The sequence below is a fragment of the Xiphias gladius genome, chromosome 12 (assembly GCF_016859285.1).
Source record: "Xiphias gladius isolate SHS-SW01 ecotype Sanya breed wild chromosome 12, ASM1685928v1, whole genome shotgun sequence".
NCBI classification, from domain to species: Eukaryota; Metazoa; Chordata; class Actinopteri; order Istiophoriformes; family Xiphiidae; genus Xiphias; species Xiphias gladius.
Window position 1 is genome coordinate 432,001 of NC_053411.1, and position 24,699 is coordinate 456,699.

The following is a 24,699-nucleotide window of genomic DNA, read 5'->3' on the forward strand; positions in this document are numbered from 1 at the left end:
GAACTATAACAAGCCAAAAAGTTAATTACTTAACCGTATATACTAAGAAAACATAAACAATTAAATATATAACATATAATGAAAAAAATATAAAATATTTATTCAGTTGCTTACCTTCCGAAGAAAAAAATGTCCAAAAGGAGAAATGATGTTGAGATATTCCTCGTCTTTCAGTTATTATGAAAAAGAGAAATTAACTGGTGTGTAAATGTATTTGAAGCCGGACTCTCATTCTGTGTCAGTGGAGGATTTGAAAGTGGCGCCAACCGCTCTGCTCCTCAGCTCCCCACACAGCCGTCACACACACAAAAAATAAATAGAAATTCAAACGCACGCGCAACAATATTTTACCCGCATCAAAATATGCCTCTCGAACAGTACAATCGATCCCTGTCTTTAGTTTTGAATTATATGGCTCCTGTGATTTTTATTTATTTTTTATGTTAAATTAAAATAACCGTCAGAGGCTTTTCTAGGCCGCGGTGCAGGACGGGATATTGTGCAAGGCGGTTGCGTTTTGAATTTCTAACCGGTCAAAGAGAGGAAGGCAGTGTCTCCCCCTGCAGGGGCTGTGTGTGTGTGTGTGTGTGTGTGTGTGTGTGTGTGTGTGTGTGTGTGTGTGTGTGTGTGTGTGTGTGTGTGTGTGTGTGTGTGTGTGTGTGTGTGTTCGCGCATACCTTTGTGACTACGTGACAAGTCAGACTTTGTACATACCTAATAGCAAGTGTGTGCGTGGGCATAGTTAAAATTTATAACAATTTTGAACACATAATCCTTTCAAACGTGAAATTTAAAGTATATATCAAAACTTTGTAGTAACGTAAATTGCGGGACTAGAGTCAAGATTCGAGAATTACAGAGATTGTGAGTCCTGATGAGGATTTTTTTGAAGAACCTGCAGCCTTCCTGTTATTTTTATTCGATCCTTATAGAGTGATTATTTGCCTTATTCTTCATGCAAATGTTGGAGAAAAAGGCAAGTGTAGATGTGAATAAAGCAGGTATATAGGCAATTATACAATGTTGAATTTATTTTATTAATTACGTATGACCACACATCCCTAAACATAATTATACAAGGCCAACATTTCAAAATAAAACTTTTAACTTTAACATTATCTTTCAAAAATACTTCCAAACCTGATTTTCCTTAAACAATGAAATTTAAACATTAACAGGTTTCTGAATCCCCACATTGCCCAAAATACTTACGACATGACCTCGCAGCGTCCTAAATGGTACCTACTGCCCTGATTGTAAAATGTGGTTATTGAATGAACTGCCAGTATACAAAAGAGGCTAGTATTTTAATTACCCTACATATGAGGAAATTGTTAATGTTAAGGTTCCATTACATTAGAAGAATTTCTCAATTTATAGTGTTTTTGTTGTTTTAAAGCATTTTTTAGTGTTTTATTTGTAATTTCTTGAAAACACTTGCAAGACGGCCTGCCTTTCACCAACTATGCAAGGGCAGAAGGTGCAAGAAACACAATTGCAAAATTAATAATAGTAAATGGGAGATCTATACAAGTACAAGTCATAAGTGTGGGATGTTCTTATCTTGTATTAGAGTGTTACGGATAGCTCTATAATGCTTTGCACTACATGCATAATTCATTTTAAGAGTTGCTCTAATTCTTCATTATGCATTACGATGTAAAAAGAGTGATTGTAACTGGTGGATGGTGCATGATAGATAAGAAGAGGTAAAAATAATACAACAAAATCATGAGTGACTTTTAAAAGAAATGGAACTAAAAACTATAACCGTTCTCTAAATATACACTATGACACTGTCTGGTAATGTGCTGTACACTGATAAGTACTGTTAGGTGTTCTTTCAACAAGACTGTGTTGAATATGGGTTCTTTTGTTAGGATCAACAGATCATATAATGGTCTCTTCCTGCTTCTGTCTGAGCTTAATCAGATATCTCTGCAACCTCCCCTTTCCTTGAAGTAGAAAATGAGCCCCCATGAAAACATTAGTTCAAACCATTACTATACTTTCCACCTATTATGGCCACAGAAAGCATCATGATATTCATCTCACTTTATATCCTTCCATGCAAAACGCTCAGAATTCCTTATGCCTATAGCCATCATGAAAACTGTTACTGAACTCTGGCACGCTCTTATTTAGTGGTTTGTAAAGAAAAAAAAAATGGCTGGGACCCCAGGGAGTTTAAGTACACTATTGCCACACCAGTTTGTACAAAGTTTATTATGCAAGTATAATAACTTAAGAACAAATGGTTTGCACATTACTTTTTGACTTTTTATTGATGAAATCTATTAATAAACAACAGTAATCAATATAGTAATTAAGAATGAAGATACGCAATAAGGTGCTGTCCTTGACGAGCTGTGACAAGCAAGGAACTGTTTTAGTAATATACAGCTGTATTTATTTACTTATTCTTAGAATAAGTGCACATTCTTGGATATACAGTATCTTATAGGACATAGTCAAGGTTTTCAGTTGACTACTTGACTTACACTCTTCACCTATATAATTCACAAAAACACAGTAAACCAAAATGATAAAACTCACTAAAACTTTATAAAACTGTTTGGCACTCTGTAAAAAAATAATACCTGGATTCTCTCTGAATTTGTCAGTGCAGTCAGCAAGTAGGCAGTGTATTTTTGGCTAGACAGCAACAGTGGGGCCAGCCCTACAAACACAAATGTTTGTTGCTGACTGACTGACTGACATATTGACTGACTGTCATACTGACTGAGTGATGAAGTTACATCATTTGTCGTATGGCCGAGTGTTGGACTTACCCCATTGTTCGTTACTCTTTCAAATTGAATTGGCGTGAACAGTTTCTATTACTTAATTGGGGGCATTTGTATTGCCAACTTAGTGTCTTTGTTGCTAGTTTTACCAACTTTTCAGACCCTTTTAATTAATTTTTTTCAAAAAAGTGCCTAGCGACAAATCTAATGACTTTTTGGACAAAACAGCTATTTTGCGTACAAGCGAGTCACAAGTATTGCCCCATGAGCGTGAGGTTGGGCTTTCCCTCCACAGGCACACCTCTCTATGCGTCTCATTCAAATGACTACACAGCAGCTTAACTTATATGTATGGTGATTTTTTCAGACAACGTCGCGATTATAAAATAAGGATTTTAGCAGTGCAGAGCAGCAGCTTGGAAATGGCTTGGAAGTGACTACTGATTAACATGTAGTCTTAATGGGCTGCATTTCTGTCACTATTTCATACTTGTTCCTTTGTCTGACAACAGAAACAGAAAAACATGTAAATGAAAACAGCTTTTTGGGGAATTCCCTTGTACTAAAATACTAAGCACAGAGTGTAGGAGAGAAGCAAACAGATAAAGGGCTGAAACCAGCTGACACTAGGCTGAATGCAAAAACAACGCAATGACATCATGATTATGCTAATTAGTGTATTATGTCATTTAGCAACTTTTCAAGCAGGCTTTAGCTAATTTCCAATGAAAGTAGTTGTTTACAGTGGTTCAACAACACTTTTCAACTACGTCCTCAATTTCGCACATTGATCATACGTGGTCCAGCCATGTACTAGGTTTTCACCTAGTCTTGTTTGATACATGACCAGACAGTGCCATGATAGAAACATAACAGAAACAGAACACAATGGCCCGTTCAGAATTGAATAATAAGCATACATTAATATGTAATTAGTTCCAGTAAGAGAATAATGATCCCTAGCAGCTTTAGTGTAGAATGTACATGTACAATGAGCATTCCTGTAACTGCTGGTACCTGGTAGCATGTGCTGAGAGAAAGCTCGAAATCTTCTGACTGACTTTTTTGGGTTGTAAGCATCACATAATTTATACCTCTGGGTTCTGAATCTCTCCTGAAAAGCATCATAAATCCAATGTTTGGTTTAACTGCAAAGGGATAGATAAAGAAAGTTAGAAGGATAGTAAGAATAAACGACAAGCTTTCAAAGGGCTGCACAGTGGATCTGTGGTAGGCACCGTCATTTCAGAGCAACACCAAGGTCTGGATTCACACCTCTGCCTTGCACTTCCCATGTTGTAAGTGATGTAGGTTTCCTCTATGTAGTGTTCCTCAGCTGTCCAAATCACATAGATTGGAGACTTGGTATATGCTGCAGTTTAAGCCTGCTTTGCTGTGCTGAAGAGATGTAAGGTGGTGGCCAAAAAAATATCTGCTGGGCCATTAAGACAAAATATTCACAACAAATTTTCACTTCACGTTGGCAGCCGTCCCAAAGATGTCTGAAATGTTGTATCTTGTTTGCAAGCAAGCTAGTCACCAAAACACCCAATAGCCACCCTGAAAATAAAACTTGCCTAACAGTTCGTAAAATAATCATGTCCTGTTTTCTGTTTCTACTTTTTGTATAGACACTTATGGTACTCAAAAGGTTAAATCCTAATGACTTTGGTGATTTCTTGACTTTTCCTCTTGTGCCACCAACAGGTAAAATTTCCATTTGTCCAACACTTCAGTTTAGGTCAAATCAAGATTTATTTGAGTGCATCATCACACTAAGGTGTATCATATTTACAAAAAACTATATTAACAGGAACACTAACACTGTAAGCTGCATTAATATATCATTAAGATAAAATTAGAGCATGTAGTATAAGACAGTGATACAGTACTGACAAAAAATATTAATGTTGATTATAAAATGATAAAACAATGTAGCCAATGTAGATTAACAATGGTGCAATGTAGGATGAGGGTTATAGATGTGGTGAACCAGTCAAATAGGTTGCAGTGGGTTATATATTATAGGAGAGGGATAATGCGGGTTTTGAGTCGGGTGTTAAAGGTTTCCAAGGAAGAACCTTTTCTATTGTAAGTGGGAACCATTTTTCAAAGGTAAGGGCTGCAGGAAATTGCTCTGAAATGGAAGGCCTTTTCATTAATTCTAAAAAGTCAACCAGAGAACATATATATATATATATGTATATATATATGTATATATTAATATTTTGACATCCACTCTGACATTGGCAGTGGCGATACATCGAGGTAAGTGGTCAAAAGTTCTGCTCAGGGATTGAAATCTAGCAGCAATGTTGTGAACAAGTTGCAAGCTTTTGACAGTTGACTGGGAAAGGCTGGACAAGAGAAATATACAAATAACATTGAAGTCTGGAAGAATTGAATGCCTGAATCAAAATTCAATTGTCTGATAAATTTTTAAAAAGTGGATGGCTTTTGTCTATGTTGCAGAGGTGGTTAAAACTATCTCCACAGTAGATTTTAAGGGTTTCAGCAAAACTGTTTAAAGTTGTTCCGAATGGCTACATTTGAAGGTGGCGTGAAACGCCTGCTGTCATAGAGAGGGGCAAGGCATGATGAGTTGCAAAAACTAGGATAATGGTGCACACTTCTCAGTCTCTCTTTTGAAGGGATTCATAGTTTATCTGTTCACACAAAATTAACTGAAGTAATTGGTTGAAGAATGGAAAAAAAGAAAAAAAAAAGCTCAAACCCTGCATACATTGGTTTCAGTAAGTGACCAAAATTGTCAGAGGCAGACCAACCAATTCTGAAATTGAAAAGGTATGAGGAGTTTCAGACACTGTTTGATAATCTGCCAAGCACTTCCTTTGAAACGTGTGTTCAGATCATACATTCAAGTCAAAGAAACATTTCTGTGTTTTGTAGTAAAATGGTTGAAAACATTTTCGATAAAATGGCATGCATAATTGTTAATCATCAGTTGAGTGGGAGGAGGTGGTTAGCCTCTATGGAATGAGGAGAAATATGACTCCTAGAAATGTAAAAGTTGTCTTCTTACCTCTGTCAAGGAGGTTATGTTTTCACCTGTGTCTGTAGGTTGGTTGGTTGGTTTCTTTGTCAGCAAGATTACTCAAAAACTGCTGAACCGATTTGCACCGAACTTGGTGAAGGGGTGGGGCATGGGCCAGTCAAGAACCCAGTCAATTTTGGTGCAGATCCAGTTAAAGTAGCGGATCCAGGAATTTTTTTTTTAAAATCACTTTCCTTAACATTGTGAGATAGTTCTTTTTTCGACAATATCTTTAATATTTGGCCTTGATGGTGATATGCGCTCTAATGAGTGCCATTCTAGTTACTTATTGTGTGTTCTTAGCTGGCTTGCTAATGTTATCCATGAATACGCCTGCATTCAACAGTTTTGTTTACAGTTTGAAGGTGTGTAACCAAGCTTCTGACATTAGGACTTTTGGACAGCTGTCACTGAGGCTAAGCTAGCTGCTGAATGGTCAGTACACACCTCCAAATTGTAGGGCAGCCTGCTTGTTAGACCACATCTCTCTTTTTCTGTTACTACACTAGTTAAATACAGAAGATGTGATGCTTGGGTGAGGAGGCTTTCGAATTGTTTAAAGGCACCTTTGACAGAGCTGAGCTGAGTAATGAAAGTAAAGCAATGAACAGTTTAACAGGTTAATTTTGTAGCAATGTAACCGAGTTATAAATTACAGTTTCAAGTAACCTGCCCTACACTGATTGTCAGATTGTGTAAGAGAGTCTGAAACTCCCTTTCCCAACATCTCTCTACCCACAACAATATTTATGACTCACTTTACAACAGTAATTGGCAAGGTTTTCAAAGGTGTATGCAGGGGCTGAACTTTTCTCTCAAGCTGTTTTTCATCCTTTACGGGAATACTTGTTGTCACAGCGGAGTCCAATATTCCCATCTGAACAATCACTGTGTCTTGCTCCTCTCTGTGACAACTGGCTTTTTGAGTGTAGCCATTTGGAACAGGTAGGAACATTTTTTTTGCTTTAGATGTGGTTAGATGACACTTAAACAGAAGTTAGTGATCCCAGTGTAACACCTGTAATATATTATAAATATACACCATGTACAACATGAACAGAATAACAGAACTGCCATGATCAGCTTTCAAATTTGCATTCATGTTGCATTTACCCATTAGGCAGCAGAGCAGCAATTAGGCACAAAACATTAGAAATAAAACGCATATTCAGCATCTTGCTAGGGTCATCTTTAATCATGGCTTTTGCTACTGTGATCATATCATATATTATATAACATTATGTTTTCCTGTAAAATACACCCTACAGTGCATCTAAAATTGACTCTCATTTCTCAACAAAACATTCATTCAACTATATATCTGACTTTTGCTCTGTGCATGTATGACAGACTGTTGTGAAGTTCTTTATTCTCCTTATTGTGAATTCTGTCTTCCATCCCTCCCTCCTCTACATCCTCTCCCTTTCCCATCAACCTCAGTGGCAACAGAAGCCCATCATGTTGTCGGATGTTGGTGTTTACCGTTGGGCAGCAGTGAGCTCCCCCCTTGTCTTTCGTCAGGAAGTAAAGGAGAGCATTGAGCCATGCGTTGAATGACGCCAAAGGCCTCGTAATCTTATAGCACATAGAGACCATGGTCATGGTGTGACAGGGGACTCTCTGAGTCACTTTCAACAGGAGGAAGACGGTTCTTGTTACATGAAAGGGGAAAAAACACAGAGCAAAGAGGAGGGTGATGGTGATAATTGTCTTGATAGATTTACGTCTGCGATTGGCATATGGTGAGTGGGCGCCAAGAAAAATGGAAATCCCTTCATCTCTTTCCACTACCCTTGACAGTCCATTGTCTCCTTCTCTTCCAACTATTGCAGGTCTTGTCCTCTCTCTTCCCTCCAACCCTTCATGATCTCTGTCTCTCGGACCTCTGTGGGACGAGGGCCGCGAATGCAGAGTCCTAAATATGGTTAGAACAACATGAGAGTAACACCATGCAATTATGGAAAAAGGCCCAAAAAAGCCCAGCAAATGGAGTATGATGCCATAGGGTACGTAATCAGGAAACTCCTTATCTATGGCATCGTCCCAACAGCTCTGGTACTCCTCAATGACCCCTCCCAAGTTACCATGGCTTGCATTACCATTGATCAATAATATCTCATGGGTTGTGTTGTCAGTACTGCTTGCATTGGTGCCAAGTGCCCCAAGTCTTGTCACATGACCAATCTGAGCAAACCGGAAGATAGGGCAGGTCAATGCAAAAACCACAATCCAAACCAGGACACAAGTCCACTTCACAGCCTTCTTGGTCTCCAGTTTGATGACTTTCATTGGGTGGCAGATACCGAGGTACCTGTGGACAGAGATGCAAGTGAGGAAGAAGATGGAGCAGTAGAGGTTAAAGTAGAAGAGAAAACGGACCAGGCGACACATTAAGCCCCCAAAGACCCAGCGGTCACGCATGATGTAACTAGCCACAAGGAATGGCAGCGACAGGCCGTACATGAAGTCTGTAGAGGCCAGGTTAACCATGTAGATCAGAGAGGCATTCCAGCGCTTGGTCTGGCGGAAGGAACGGTAGAGGACAACAGAGTTAAGGAAGATGCTGAAGATGAATGTGAAAGAGTAACAGATGGGGAGGAAGATGTACTTGTAGGACTCATCTATGCTGCAAGATGGAGATGGAGGGGTGGTGGAGGGAACAGAAGAGGGTGAGGAGGAACTGAGGACGTCATGGAGTACTGAGACACTGATATTGGTAGGAACACCACTTCTTGATGACATTGTGAGGAATTATGTGATTTTCATGTGGGAAGTAATTTGAACAAGGCTGTGGCTTGTATGTTTGGGATTCTGTTAAGCTTCTTCTCTGTCATCCTTGTACTCTGCACCATTTAATGTTAATTTTGTGTGATCCTCTACAGTAGATTTTCAGATGATTTCAGATCCATGAGTGGGTGTTTACCTAGAGATAAAGAAACAAATTAGTAATCTACTTACAGTCATTTAGGGTCACTTCATTTGATCAACTAAATTTCAGCTTAGCAGTGCAATCAGTAGTATTTTACTGGCTCTTTGAACAAAATAACCAGTAGATGCTTTCCATTGGTTTTAATGATTTTGCAAACAGCTGGTTCACATTTAATCATTCTGGTGGAGTTTAGCTTTTACTGATGGTTTCAAATCAAGTCTATGAATGATTCAATATTACACCCCCTGCTATTTAATCTATACATACAGTGGGATCCAAAAGTCAGAGACCACTTTATCACATTGATGTTTCTACTCCATCCCATATGCTCAATGGAAATCTAAACGATTTTACTGTAGCAATTAGATTACCACGAGGCAAAACTGAAACATTACATTACATTTAAAATATTAAATTTCAAATTTGATTCTTATACAGGAAAAGGCTTATTTCTCCTTTCAAAACAGAAAAACTATTATACTATCCACTACACAATCTACACTTGATTATGGAGCTATTACAGGCTTACTACTGATTGCCAAGTGAACTATCTTCTCCAGTTCTTTTTTTTTAATCTGTAATGCACTTTAAAAAAAAAAGAATGAAATGAAAGCCATGCTTTTATTAAATTATTAGCATTCTGCAACTCTCTATATTCTGATATGAGTATATATACTAGGAAATATATACTCATACCAGGGATAGGAGATTTCATATTACCAAAATTTTATCATCATGCGTGTTTGTTTTAAAGTGGATTTTAAAATATTAATAACCACCTTTTGAAAGTCAAATGCAGTTTTCTAGAGTGAACACTGGTGCTGCATTTGAGAGGTGTAGGAAGAATCAGTTTCTGCAAAAGTTTCAATACTGATGTGGACTGACTGTATATCTAACTAACATAATCCACATACCATAAATTCTCAAATACTGACCAGACCTTTATCTACCTCATCAGAGACAGACTTTTATTTCTCACTCCTGTTTTAATTTGTTAATCCAAACTCAACAGTTCCTCCGTGTTTACCTGTTGTCTTGATAAATTTAGTATAATGTAAATTTCCATTGCACTAATTCCATCAGTCCAACAGAGTTGTGATTTGGGATGAATCCTTATGGCTTTGGTGGTCCCTTAACTTACATCACTATCAGGTTAAAATTTCAATTTGTCCAACACTTTAGTTCAGGACCATCAGCCTCAACTATATTTTGTGTTCAGTGATAGGTAGCTATGGTAGCGAGCATGATAAATATTACCTCATAAAAACCAGCATGTTAACATTATGAGTATCTTAGCATGCTGATGATAGCATCTAGCTCAAAGCACCAATCAAATATAGCCTCTGACAGCTTGTCAAACTGTCTACGTTTGCTAATATTGAGGGGGAGTATTGGAAAATGTAGTGCCCCCCCCCCCCCCCCCTATTCTTTGATTGTTGACTAGAGGGCCTTTGCACAATCTGTTTGACCTCCTGTTGTATGCTGCTGATTCTTAGTACTTGTTTGCCTTCCTGTGTACAAGGGTATGCTGCTGATTCAGTCTCTTCTCACCCCATTAGCTCAGCAATAAGTAACCACACTTGCCTTTGGTGTCTCCCTCCCTCTGTATATCAGGTCTTGCTCTCACTCCACCAACTATAGACTGTCTTTACAATCCCACAACCTATTCTAATTTTATGTCAAATGAAGAAAAGCTATAGTATCATCAAAGTCAACGTTTTCCAGCTAAACAGGATTAACACAGGCAACACTCTAGCTCACAGTTGAAAGGCTCATCATCAGCTGTACTGCTGCATATTAGGATCAGCACACAGGCAGGTGTATGTGTTTGTGTAAGTGTTAAGTGAGCAATCCAAAAACCAATGTAAAGTTCAAGTAAATAAGGGTAATGTGTCAACCAGTAACATAACATATTAAAACACAAATACAGTGGCAAGAAAAATTAAATAAACCCTTTGGAATTACCTGTATTTATGTATAAATTTGTCTTAAAATATGGTCAGATCTTCATCTAAGTTACAATTATGAAATCTGTGATGTCCATACTGTATACATTATTCAAACATACACAGTGTAGGCTGGAAAAAGTATGTGATTGACTCCAATTAGCTTTTGCTATAGTTTGCTCAGGAGTTAGCAAACCTGGAGTTTTAATCAACGAAACCAGATTGGAGTTGTGGGTAAGAAACACTTTGACTGAAAACACTCAAACATTTGAGTTTGCTATCCACAAGAATCAACTGCTAATGTGAACCAGAAAAAGATCTCAAGAAAAAGATCTCAAGAGACTTGCAATCAGGAATCTTTGATTTGCATAAAGCTGGAAAGGTTTACAAAGTAATCTCAAAGGGTTTAGATATTCATCAATCAACAGTTAGACAAACTATCTATAAATGGAGACGATTTAATTCTGTGGCTACTTTCCATAGAAGTGCTCCAAATGCACAACACAGAATGTGCAGTGAGGTTCAGAAGAAGCCCAGAGTAAGAGCTAAAGGCTTAATGGAATCATTGGAGCTGGTCAGTAGAAGTTGGGTGATGCATTAGGACAATGACCCTAAACATTGAAGTAGATCTACTACAGAATGACTTCAGAAAAAGAAAATTTGCCTTTTGGAGTGGCCCAGTCATACTGTGGAATGAACTCAAGAGAGCTGTTCACACCAGACATCCTAAGTATATGGTTTAGCTGAAGCAGCCCTGCAAACAGTCCAATGGTCCAAAATTCCTACTGATCTGAAGCTACAGAAAGCACTTGTTTGATGTTATATGCCAAAGTTAATTAAATCAGTTATTAAATCCAAGGGTTCATTACTTTTTCCAACAGCACTGTCAATGTTTAATTGGTGTGTTCGATAAAGAGCTAAAACACACAACTAAAACCAAGAACAAAGTATGCATTTTAGACCTGCTTTCTAGTGTGTAACTGATTCCGCTGTTAATGGTTACTGAAATAACTCAACCCAACTTTGATGTAGTAAACCATTCAGACAGGCATATGCATCAGGTAGTTTAGTAACCCTCTTAAATGTCCAGTCTGTTTGCAAGTGTTAGCTCCTTAATTACAAATGCTGACTATTTTTGAATGCATAGTACACATTTTGAGATTTGTGGATGTTTTTACTGCAGTGTTTCAGGCAACCATTGGCTTTCATTCATTTTTACACAATATGAAAATCTATTAGGACAGGCTCTCTAGTGAGAGCACAGTTCTTCCTTACAGCATGAATGTGTCTGAATTATTACAAATAATCACGTTTAGTTGTGGAAAACCAACTAATTTAGACTTATAGAGACTACTTTAAGTTTTCATCTGACTCTGAATTTATTTTTTAATACAAATATGCACTGATGTAACAATCTTTCCTTTCACCTTAACACTCTGCTGTCACAGCAATATTTTCCCAGTGTGAAGTCTTTGTCGTGCACATGCTCACATGCAAAAAGCAGATTAGAAACCTGGTTACATCTGTACATGTATTAAGTTTTCTGTCCTGGAAATTATGTTTAAATATACTACATACATGACATTTAAGAAGACATGATACAAAGACAACTGTAACCAAGTTACTTAAGTGCATGTACGCGCTTAATTCAGACTTGACATTCACTGAGATGGATTATACAACTCAAGCATCTTTCAAGAATCTGCTAATAGATGTTTATACATACAGAAATAAATGGAAACCAACGGTTGGCTGAAATGGTAGGACAAACACATTTACTACAAATCACATAGATGTTACACCACAGGTAACCTTTTTGTAAACCTGCTGCAGTGTTATAGAAGGTTGAATACATTTTTCATTTTTTTCTACTATTCAATTGGCGTCCATTTATTTACATATTTGGTGTGAAGGATTACACATTTCAAATAAGTTTTTAGAGACTACTAGATACTATATAGAAATGAATGAAAACCAGAAGATGTCTGAAACAATAGAAAAATACATCCAAACATTCAAAAATATGTAGCACGCATTGAAAAATGGTCAGCACAAATGTAGAGTTTACAGTATTTGTAGTTAAGGTCCAATGGAAACTCCATCCACTGATGAATATAAACTTTGAATTTGAGTTTAGATTGTTCTGTTAAACTACAGTTTCCAAGGGCAAGAGTGAAAAAGAATTTATGAACCAACTTTGCCTAAGTACTTTCACCTGTATCAGTTACATTAGTGACTTTTTTTGTATGGGACTTTGTTAATTTTAAGTACCACATTTTCTCTCTTCTGTTCAGTATGATAGGTCAGTCAGTTTAAGTACACTAAGGCCTTTTGAAATTAGGAAATCTCAGGTTTACAAATGCGGGGTTTAACAGAGGTAAGCTGAATCCAAGACTTTTTAAGGAAATACAGACACCCTGTTTTAACAAAATAAATTTTACAGTTACTGTTTTGTTAAAGATGCCATCACTAGGAGTGCACATTTTTCTTTTCTGGACTGAATTAAGGCCAAATAAAAAGAGGTAGTTTTCCAGGAGCAGCGAATAGCTTCTGAGAAACCCCAAGCTACACAAACTCCAGCCTGGTGTATCAACTGCCACTGAATTCATATTCAATCTCATTAAGAAATGTTACAGGGCAAGTTTTTAAAGTTAGTCACAAAACAAATTATTGAGCTGATGTTTAAAAATGAACTGTTTTACTGCTGTTGCAATTGCTCTGGGCCAAAAATCACTACTGTGAAGTCTTCAGAGCTGCATTAGGAGTTTAGTGTTTGTCTAAAGGGAACTGCATGGAACTCATAAATACCTGCGTCACTGCAATCTGCTGTTAAGACAAAGAGCTTACCTGTGCCAGCAATGACTTTTACTCCATATGGCTCCTGTTCTGTCACCTGTCAGAATAATCACAAGAAGATACAAAAAAAACCCTGAAAGGCTTCGACTGCAGTGACGCTATATGTCAGCAGCTTCCAAATACACCTTTTCCTGGTTTATAAAAATACTCAGCAAACATCGGCTGTAATCAGTGATCAGTGTTGTTAACAGGCTGGATCAGTGACCTTGACAGTTTGAGCATTTCAGCTTTCAGCTGCTTCTATGAACAGTCCAACCAGTTTCTATGGTAATTCAGTCCCTCCCTCTGTCCCTCACTGTGTGTCATCCAATTCTCCTTCCCTGTTTCACCTGTCTGTCTGTCTGTCTGTCTGTGTGCGTGTGCGCGTGTGCGTGTGCTGGACTTGCTCTCCTCACCTGCTGTTTCACATTGGAGGCTGATAATCCTGAGAACACAAATTGATTTCACTGATATATTTACATTTATGTACCTTTGAGGAAAATCACAGACTATATTCAGTTCCTGTACACTGACAGCAATCCTCAATTACAAACACATGGTTTAGTTATGGTGCTCAACAGTGACCCCAAATCCCCAACTTTCCTCCCAAAACTTACTGTTGAGTTTGAAAGTTCATTCTGGCTCCACAGAAAGTGCTCCTTGAGTTAAGTTCATTCTGTCAAATCACAACTGTAACTCTAGTTTGTATATTTTTAATTATTTGGATTATTTCTCTTCTCTTCCACATTAGCATTTTAATCATACTTTTATCTTTTTATTCAGTTTTTGTGCCATTTATTTAAATTTAGCCACTATATACAGAAAAGCCTCATACAGATTGAAAATTCCTTTTTATAGAATATCCTGCCAAGATAAGCAGCAATACGATTGAGTTACAAAAATATAAGACCGATAATATGCCACAAAAAATCTTTCAATTTAATTTAATTTCTGGGTTCCCTTATTTCATTCCAAGGAATCACCAAGTAAGCAAGTGCCATACAAATTTAGTATTGTATTTGTCATTACTGGACATCATAACGAAACAAGACGATATATCTTGAACGTCATCTCTCATATCTCAAACTGTTAATTCTACCTGTACCTCTACCAGCAGCGTGACTGAGTTACAGGCAGGTGGCAATTTATTCATCCACTTACCAATACAGAGCACATCTATCTGCTCAGTGTAAAGACACTCACACACAAACACACACTCTTTTCTGAAACTGACTGGACTTATTTATTTAAAGACACAATCTGCAATCAAATGAAAACAAAATGACAACCACCAAAATTAAAAATACAGTATTGGAATTTGCAAGTTTCACAAGTTGATTAAAAGTTTTTTCAATGTACATTTTAATACAAGACAACAATTAATTCTAAATTATTGTTTTTGTTGTTGACTTAAAATTTGTTGATAAATAAAAACAGGAATTTAACAGGGCCCCATTCTTGTATGTATATGCATATATATTACATTAGCTTAAATGATCCTGTTAATTCTCAACTCTCCAACTGACTTGGTTCTTCTAATGCAGATTTGTTTAATCTTGAATTAAGTTATCTTGGACAACAGCCCTCACTAATTTTGAAATAAAGGCCAAATCAGTGAAAACCATAGTCAGTGTTGATTATATGATGAAAATGTTGGAATGTGGATGCACTATTGGATGCGATAACATCACCAGAGCATTTATCTTTAAAGTCTGGGAAAGACTTTAAAGTGGTTATAGTTAACTATTAACAATACCAACATTGACTACAAGTAAAAACTAAAGATGGGTGTATAGTAATGTCAACTCACAGCTACTAGGCCCCTACACACTAAAATGACCATCAGCTGTTGGGTGCCAACAGTGCAGAGGTTATGATGCTGTTGTTGGGGGCCTTAGAAAAAAAATAAATGAAATACCAACCACTTTGTCCAAATTATTGGTACCCTGTGTGTGCTAAATGTGAATTCACATATAAAAGCTGCTATTCAAAATTCAATTTTTCAAATAATTCTACTTTGCCACTTTTAATTGGGCGTTGAGCTATTGTGAATGAAACTCAGCTCATGCCAACAGTCTAACAGGAATGAGCTGTTGGGAGGCTTTTAATGTCAAACGTATATGCAGGGGTTGAGTTTCACTGCTGGTAGCTTAACAGCAAACAAACAAAACAAAAAACAGCAAAGCAGAATTCAGTTACTTTGTGAATGAGAGCAGTATTTAGTTAAAAAGTAAAAGTGAATTGGACTGCATTAATCAAGATAGCAGGCAAACATTGTTTTTACATGGCGTATGTTAAATATCAAAAACTTGCAATAAGACTGTCACGAAAAAACAAACGGATTGAACAAAAATATTTAAATTTCTTCCCTTACATATCCAAAACAAGCACTTTGGTGAAGAAAAATAAAAATTTGTTCAATTTGTTGTGCATAAGAGCACATTCAGGCCTTTACTAACCTTACCTAAAAAGCCCACAAAAAGATATGCATGTATAAAAAAAAAATTCTAAAGGGAAAAAAAACCCAAAAAAAAACATACTGTTGACACTTTAATTAAGTAGAAAAAAAGACAGATTGTTCGGTTGGCAGAATTAGCATCTTGTTAACATGAGTCCCTTTTATGTTGCAGCTTAACAACCTTCACTTTGTAACCTCACTTTAAAGCTTTGTATTTCTGTTAAGATATTGTTGTTCTACTTTATGCTTTTAAAAGGCTAAATATTGTCCTACTAGTTTTGTACCTGTTAAAAACAGTACCACAGAAAATACTAAACTATTTAGTAATTTATATGACAACTGTGGAATTGTAAAGCAAAATTAGTCCAATGAGACTATTTTTAAGGAAAAAGATAAAACAACTTGAGGTAACCAAGCAGAACAGCAGCTGGTGGTAAAATACGGTTTTCAAAAAAAATTCTAATATTTGTGTACATGTACAATTCCAGTTTATCATTTAGCCTATAATGACACTGGTTGTTTTGGTGAGTCAATAACAGACCCAAAATTTAAAAGGAAGTTAAATCCCTCTATTTTTTTTCGCACACCAGGAATTTTAATTTTGTAATGTTGATACACATTTTCAGATGTTCTTTCTTCATAAATTTTGCTATCAGAAATTAGGATTTTAACAATGAAATCAATGTCTGTTCACAAAAGATTGTTTGTAAAAGATTGTTTCCCCACATTTCTCCTCCACATCTTGTAGTGAATGATTTGAGTCATCAGCATAAGCTGAGATCACTGTAAAAGCAAAAGCTTTCAGATAAAGGTGAGTGACATGATCAGGGAAAAGTCTTCTTTTCACTCATAAAATAACTGAGTTGTTCAAAAACATTATGATCCAACACCAAACTCACCATCCTCTCATTACCTCACCAAGATCGGCTGAACCTAAAAGTTTGTTTTATTTGGAAGCAAAACAAAATATCATCTTCACTGCTGAAGTTTAGAGACTCCATTGCTGACCAGATGCGTACAAATGTAATGAAACAGGACACAGTATACAAATGTACAATTTCGACTTGGACTGGATGTTCAATGTTTTTGCATTGGGAAGTTTTCTCCCCTGGTTCTTCCAGTCTTGGTGTCAATCTGGCTTAGCATGACCCAAACCTGTATTTGTTGTGGACACAGTGTAGATGAAACTGGTACTGATCCTCTAATCTAACTCCAAGTAAGAAGGTAGAAGGTTAAAATAATGTGTTTCACCATCGATTGCCTGGATCTTGTGTCCATCTCAGTTTACCATACCAGGCTCCCTCAGCATCACCATGCCTCTGACATATGGCTTTCTGGTGGTTAAAACCACGGCTGACTGTCTTTTAGTGAAAAAAAAATTTCTCTTAAAAACATACAATACAGACAATAACAAAAAAATACTGTGCAACACAATGTCCAAGTTATTTCAGAGAGTGACAGTCTGCACATTGATTGGCTGGTCAGACTAAGTTTTGGTTAGATTGAGATGTTTGTGGGGGTCACTGTGGCATCGTGTCATTCACAACAATATTTACATAGTGTGATACTTGTTCAAATGTTTGTGAGACATAACCATTTCTCACTGCTCAACAGATGAACTTCAGGTGGGAGTGATCAGCAGGTTCACAGTGATGTCAGATCCTGGATCTCCAGCAGCATGGCATCCTGCTCTGTCCTCAACTGGTCCCGGGCCTGAAGGCGACCCACTAGCTCTGAGCTCAGGTCTGATGTGAACAGATGAAAAATAAAAAGCTCAAAATGCAGTTTTAAATGAAAAGAAGTATTTTAGGGGTGCAGCTGGGTAATGAAGGTAAAGTGACCATTTTTTAACATTGAGAGTTGCAGTTGATTGTAATTACGGTGTGTACCTTGTATGGTCTGGCTGAGTGATGTACAAAGAGCATTTAGATCCTCGATACTGAAGCCTTGTAAATCCCTGTGTTCCAAATGTCTCCTCTGGATTACAGAATCACTATGAGCTGTGGTCTGATAAGAGGAGAGGAGGAGAGGAAAAAGGAGGAGAGCTGTGCTAAACTATATTTGGGCATAAAAGACAAGAAAGGGCTGATCAATACAATGTCATGACATACTCCACCTTGTAACATTAGCCTCACCAGTGTTTTATGGTCTGTTCTCAGTCTGTCTCGTAGGTTCCTCAGGGCGTTCCTGAAGCCTCTGGATTTTGGTTTCTCTGGCTTGGAAGCAGGCTGAGGGTTCTTATGAACCTGAACAGTCCCTCTCTTTAACAGTGCGGGAAGGACAAGGGGAAGAGCAGGATGTGACTATCTACTTGATAGTTTTTAACACTCTTTGTTACCTCCTTTTACTTTTTGCTTCTGCAGTCACCCAGTTGCACCAAAAAGTCAAGATTCAGCTCACCTAATCTAAGCCTTGGTATTCTGTCAAGAACTTGTTTTAGTGGTAGTTACCCATGTGCTGGAGCTTTCCCTCTTGCTGATATCTCCTTCCTTCTCCTCCTCCTCCTCACTTTCACTATTGTTGATGAAGCAGAGCTGAAGATTCATCTGTGTCTGCAGGCTAGAGGATACACGATAGTCATACAGACTTCAGGTGCTGGATTTATACCGGTGGTCATTTAGGGACATGTCTGACTGATTGAATAGTGTTTGGTGGCAAAATGACATTCACAGGTTTCCATTCACAATAATCCAACAATAGCTCACAGGAAAAAAAATAAAATAAAAATTAAGGCCAATGTTAGATGTCTCCCAAGCCCACAGGAGGAGATAAATCAGATCGTGTGAGGAGTTAAACAAGTTATCACCAAAAGTCTATGCATAATGTGAGAAAAAGCCCAGTACATTTTTGGTAACAAATCTGCCATTCTGCCAGTCAGAAGAAACCAGTTTTGATTTAAGTGGACCATCAGCTCTAGACCAATCAGACAGGATTTATTTGTTTATCTTTAAAAGCTGTAGGGAAATGACTGTCCCTTGATTTTGTTCAGTTGTTGGTCTTCACAACGAACTATGCTGGAAGATCACGTGAATTTGCAGTTCTGTTGAAAGATCCAGGGCTGGTTGCACAAAAACAGAATCTGACTGGATTTGACCAAAGGTAGAGGAAATTATTCAGCAGTCTGTTGTACCTCTATCTTTAAGTGTAAAATCAATTCTAACTGCTATACTTAGAGTCACTCTAAACTCCACACATTGATCAGATGCACCATCTCTACTGATGCTACAATAGCACTAAGTTAGCTGTAATCAAAACATTGTCTCAGAGAATGACCTTTCCTCAGTGCAGCATTCAGATAATTCGATAGAAAGACTACTGAATGGTGATGAAAAGTAAAAGCCTAACAAAAGACTGGTGTAATAAAATATAAAGTGTATGCTATGATGTGTGAACCAGTTCACATATGATACAACACTTCTTCAGTCTGTCAAATAACACCAGATCATTTTTTCTAATTTCAACATAATTTAACTAATTGTCTAATAATGTTACATTTACAATTCATTTATCATATCCCTCTTAAACAATTGTTGAATGTTTCGTACACTGTAATTATCTACAAAAGAAAGAGCAATATTTACTTAAATATGAATACTGAATGCCCCATTCCTGTCTGTGTCATGTTGCAGTTATAGTGCAACTATGTTCAAACTAAGCTGTGTTTGAACTTACAAACAGCTGCTGCAATAGGCTGCAGACCCTTTACTTAAGTAAAAGCAGTAATTCTAGACTGTAAAAATACTCTATTAAAAGTTTAAGTCTTGCTTTCAAAATGTTACTTAAAGAACTATTATCAGCAGATGGCCCCATTCACAATACACTAGTATCCATCCATCCTTTATCTATACTTGCTTATCCTGGGCAGGGTGTTGGGGAGCTGGAGCCTATCTCAGCTGACAGTGAGTGAGAGGAGGGGTAAACCTGGACAGCTCATCAGTCTATCTAGTGTATGTACCGGGAGGTGAGTGCCAGCACGTGGCTGTTGCAGGCGTCGTCTCCATCCTCCCAGCTTTCTGCTCTCCTACCTCTCTCCTCTGTCCAGCTCAATGGAGCTGTGCCTCGCTCCAGAGAAACTCCACTCTGAAAACCACACCAGACATGTGTTACACAAATATTTTACTGTCCCATTCTACTTAAAATCATAGGGGCTGATGACAAAATAACAATATGATTTCCTCCTGTATATATATTGGGGAAATTTTAATTGGTGTGATTCATGTTTACTTCTGTAATTTCTTTAGAATTACTTTACTGTGTTGTTGACTGTGGTTAGCTGAGATTGGCTGAATGTAGCTTCATGCAAATCGACAGTGGGTCATATTGTAACTGCTAACAAACTGGGTCATAAGGATTTGATCCATGTCACTGTGTTGGTCTGAATGTGATATAAGATAGAACATACTCATGAGTGACAAGATCTTTTTAGGTTTTGTTTTCTGTGAGCCATAAAACATTCTAAGGCTAAAAGTAGGATAATATAGATCTATCATAATTTTATTTAATTTAAAATTCACTTCAATTTAATTTTTAAAAAACTAAATGGTGAAACAACTTAACTTGGTCTTGTATTTATTGGCCACTGAATAAAAAATATAAACAGATTCAAATCTCAAAGTACCTACTCTGTTGCTACCTTTCAATGGACATAATTGAAAAGTAGCGGCAATGTATTTTCTGAACAGCCAAACTTAAACAGTTCATTACCCACATGTATCTTTCTATGATAAATAAAAAATTTCTTGTTACCTATCAGTCAATATATATGCTGAAAGATATCTGTGATAAAATCTTCCAAAAATATCCACCATGCCAATGTTTTGATCAGACTAGAAACATTTAGGAGTCTCATACAGTTCTGGCTATTGAACCCCTATACTTGCTGATGGAAAGTTAGAATCAAAAACTATTAAGGACCAAAAGCTGTCATTCAATGCTTGTTCAGATTCTCAGTCTTGTATTATTTATTCCTTGTATAGTTACTTTCTGATTTTAAACACAATGTTACTAAGTTAAGACTGTATTTTACATCGCACTTAAAACTATTGTTTGGTTAAATGTAAAACAGGGTTCATAGAAGAACATTTTTACATTCCCCAAAGTACGGTGTCAAATAAAAGTAGCCAAAACTCATATCATATCAAAACTGCTATACAGTTAATATCAGCCGATATACTGTATTAACCTTGGCAATTTCTCGATCTAATTCTACTAACAAGAAGTTTAAGAATACAGCTTGTACAAGAATACAGTTGCCAGTTTGCAGATACAGTGACACAGATTTCGAGGAGTTGTCCCTGAGTTGCCACTGACCTAAAGCTGAACTCATCTGTTTCTGAATTTGAACACTCAGAGTTTCCGTCAACTCAGGGTTAACAGACTCAAAGTTCTTTCTGTAACAGATTCCTGTACTCTAAACCCCACCAAAGAATGATGTACTTTCTCCTGTACAGGCTCTATTACTGAGACAACAAAACCTACTTTTCCCAATCCAGGACTGAACATCATACTCCTCTCTCCCAGACTGTGACCTCTGACCTTTGCCTTTTTCCCCTTCTTCTCTTCTTCTTGCTTCTCCAGCTCAGCGATGCGAAGGCTCAGTGCCTCCCAGTGCATGATGGGAAGGCCCAAATTGTCCTCGCTGTAGCCTTCCTGCCAGACCAGAGCCGCACCCTCAGAATCTTCATCCTCCTCCTCTTCGTTGTCAGCGTCATCATCGCTCCTCCTGTCTTCTTCTGCCTCGTTACTCTCTTTCTCCTCCCGCTGCTGCCTCTGTCTCTCCTTCTCTCCCTCCATCTCTACAGTGGTAGAAGTAGCAGGATACCGGTTAAAATTTTATAAAAGTGTCACGGACAGAGAGCTCTAAATATAACATGCTGTCCAGTGCTTGGAGTGCAAAATGTTGTAAGACTGTAATGACGTTAAATTAGGAAACAAGATGTTAATGACTGCCTAAGATCAGGGCGGTGTCCACCATTAAAGATGTTGAGCTCATGACCTCCATATTTTTTCTGGGAACTTGGGGTTTTTAATAAACTGTAAGGGGTTTATATTTTACAGTTTAAAAAAGGTAATGCATGGTGGGTATTTCATCGACTGATTCCAGTTTCTTCAACACATTTAAATGGGATTTACTGTAAATTACTTGTAGGACAATTAAAAAAAAAAAAAAAAAAAGGATTCAGCATCAATGTGAAGAGAGCTTTAAAAAACAACCCCAGTATGTGCCTCTCATGTATCACTATTACATTCACAGAGCAGACCATTCGTTTTTCTGAAGAAATACCCCGAAGGTTACTGAACAACACTTACAGCTGTTTTTAAAGGTATTTCCACAAAAAAAAACAGTGGAGACAAAAGGGAAGGGGTTGGGGGTGCATAAAATACAAAAAAGTGAAATATTTTAATATGCTCAATATGTGCATGAATACAGACACTAAATGGTATGATGAAAAAGCTTGAAACTACTCTGGATTTCACATTTCAAGCTTGAAATTCTTCCTCAGGCAGCATTGATCGATGGTTAGCTGCTAATCCAAGCTAGCAGAAACTGAGTTAAGCTGTGAAACAGCATTTAGAACTTAAAATTTCCAGAAAATATTTTTAAAGTTGGGTATCAAAATCAATACTTTCTTCTACTGACCAAAATTTGTCCCTGAATGTCTGGTCAGATTAATAATGTCTCCTTATTCCTTGATCATAAAGTTCCTCATTTAAATCTAATTTCTGCCAGTTTTAGACTATATTTTATCTTGAGAAAGTTCTTGTATGGTCCCTTGTGTTTATACAACATTTAACATTTGTGAACTTAGCAGCAACATCAAATCGGTGTGTTAGATGCAATGGAACACAACATGAGAGAAGCAAGTCTGGAAACAGGTGAATTGTGCCAGATTCATTAAATACGCGTAAATGTGTGATCCCATTGCAAGATGGTCTGAAGTTTTACCTAACGTCTTAAAAGTGGACAGTAACGATTCAAAGTGGGAAACATGATTCGCAATTTAAAACGAATGTGGGCCAGGAGCGCAAAGTACTTCCAAACCACCACTTCCAGTGCCCTTGCTCAGACCACACCCATCTTCAAACTCGGCCTTCATTGTTATCTCAATTACACACCTGCAAAGTTTCGTGACTGTATCTTGCACAGTTGTGACGCTATCACGGTGACAAAATCTGTCCACAGACACACAGACATATAAACACCTGGCAAGTCACTCAAAACCGCCTCGGTGGTATTTCCCGCTACAGACATACACCCACAGGCTCACAAAGTGAATAATAGCAGTAACGCTGTTGCGGATGGTAACAATATCCAAATGTAATGGTCAATTAATGAATAAAATATAAAATATCCCAATAGCTGGTGGTGGTGTTTGGGGTACTTGGACTCATGCCCTCAGTATTTTTTAAGTCCTAGCTAACGCCCTGCCCAAATTCAAAGCTTGACCGACTAGCCAGCAAGCTATGAAATGCTCCAGTAAAACTGACTATAATTCTGGACTATTATTGTCTTTCACATCTGAGTATTGGTTTCTTTGGACTTTTTTTTAGCAGGTAGAACAAATTAGCAGAAAGAGCAATTTATGAACTTACCACGTCATGACACTGCACCATGTTCAGTGATTAATAACTATTAAAAGTCAAAGTTGCTATTAATTGAAGTTACTCCCTCTTTCTTATTTGTTACGCTTTTCAACTCATGGGTCAAGTTGAAAATGACTGACGAAGCCCTAGAGGGCGTTGTTCAGTCATTTTCACTAATGTGGACCGGAAAATTCCAATAAGAGGCTAGTAGTTCAGCGTAGTCAGCGTATATTTCGAGCTGTACAACTGGGAATCTGGCGGACATGTCTAACCATACACTATGTATCAAACCAAACTGCCATTAGTTATTATAAGAAAAAGAGACTTACCACTTTCTCCGAGGTACAAACTCAACTCCACTCTCGTTGTCAGAGAAGGCATTGGAAGATTTGCCATATTGTTCAGCAAGTTATCTCCCTCCTTCCCCTCTTTTCCATCGAGTTCCACTCTTGCTACCCTCTTACTCAACTAAGCAAAATAAGTGTAAATATGTCCACGAGAGCCGTTCAAATCGCGTTCGTCACAATCTGCACTCTTACTCAAACTGTGTCTTGGAGGTTTTATCATTTTGCCTATTATCAATTATTCCCATTCAATCTTGGTACAAACTTAAGAACAAAAGACTCGAACCTGACGAATTTTCACGAATGGCACGTTTGCGAATGAATATTCAACTCCGGCATTTCCTTTTGCGCCTTCAAAATAAATGCCTTCGTAGTTATCTTCCTCCTGCTAACGTTTAGGTAGTGTTGATTACAAATTGAACCTTGTCCGTGATTGTAAACCTGTTTAGTACAAGCTACTACTGTCAGCTGCTTCTTTTCGAACTGTTCGTGTGTATTTTTCTAACAATAAATTAAGCTGTGGGTAAGACCGACTGGGACAGACCTTTTTAGGTGTCCAACCACCGGTGTTCATTGGGATCGTTCTCAACTTGTATCCACATACAGTATGTGGCTTACTTATACTTAGAACTCCACTTGGTTTAAACGACACCAAATCCATGTGGTTATATAAAGAATGTATTAAACCAGGGGATTCAAATCTTGTTAATTTTTTTTCCCCCTTTAATGAACACTTTTACAATAAAAGTAGGGGAAACCGAACAGTGCTTCAATAAACAATTTTATCAGCAATGAAGAAAA

The 24,699-nt window shown here is 37.5% G+C and overlaps 2 protein-coding genes across 3 annotated transcripts; both read right to left on the bottom strand.

Moving 5' to 3' along the window:
• Positions 1-7,001: 7,001 nt before the first annotated feature.
• si:dkey-6n21.13 (P2Y purinoceptor 3) lies at positions 7,002-13,811 on the bottom strand. The gene is made up of 2 exons (XM_040141147.1): positions 13,525-13,811; positions 7,002-8,725 (listed from the first exon to the last, which is right to left on the bottom strand). Exon 2 carries the CDS (start codon positions 8,542-8,544, stop codon positions 7,108-7,110), a length of 1,437 nt encoding a protein of 478 aa, XP_039997081.1. The 5' UTR covers positions 8,545-8,725; positions 13,525-13,811; the 3' UTR covers positions 7,002-7,107.
• Positions 13,812-14,760: 949 nt separating this feature from the next.
• Positions 14,761-24,325, bottom strand: si:dkey-6n21.12 (schwannomin-interacting protein 1). 2 transcript variants are annotated; one of them, XM_040141254.1, is made up of 7 exons: positions 23,884-24,325; positions 21,506-21,765; positions 19,926-20,050; positions 18,421-18,529; positions 18,106-18,231; positions 17,860-17,977; positions 14,761-17,715 (listed from the first exon to the last, which is right to left on the bottom strand). In XM_040141254.1, the coding sequence occupies exons 1-7, from the start codon at positions 23,948-23,950 to the stop codon at positions 17,615-17,617; spliced, it is 906 nt and encodes a 301-aa protein (XP_039997188.1). In that variant the 5' UTR covers positions 23,951-24,325; the 3' UTR covers positions 14,761-17,614. The 2 variants fall into 2 exon arrangements, with proteins under 2 accessions (XP_039997188.1, XP_039997189.1); XM_040141255.1 differs by lacking the exon at positions 23,884-24,325 and adding an exon at positions 23,564-23,665.
• Between the last annotated feature and the right edge of the window lie 374 nt (positions 24,326-24,699).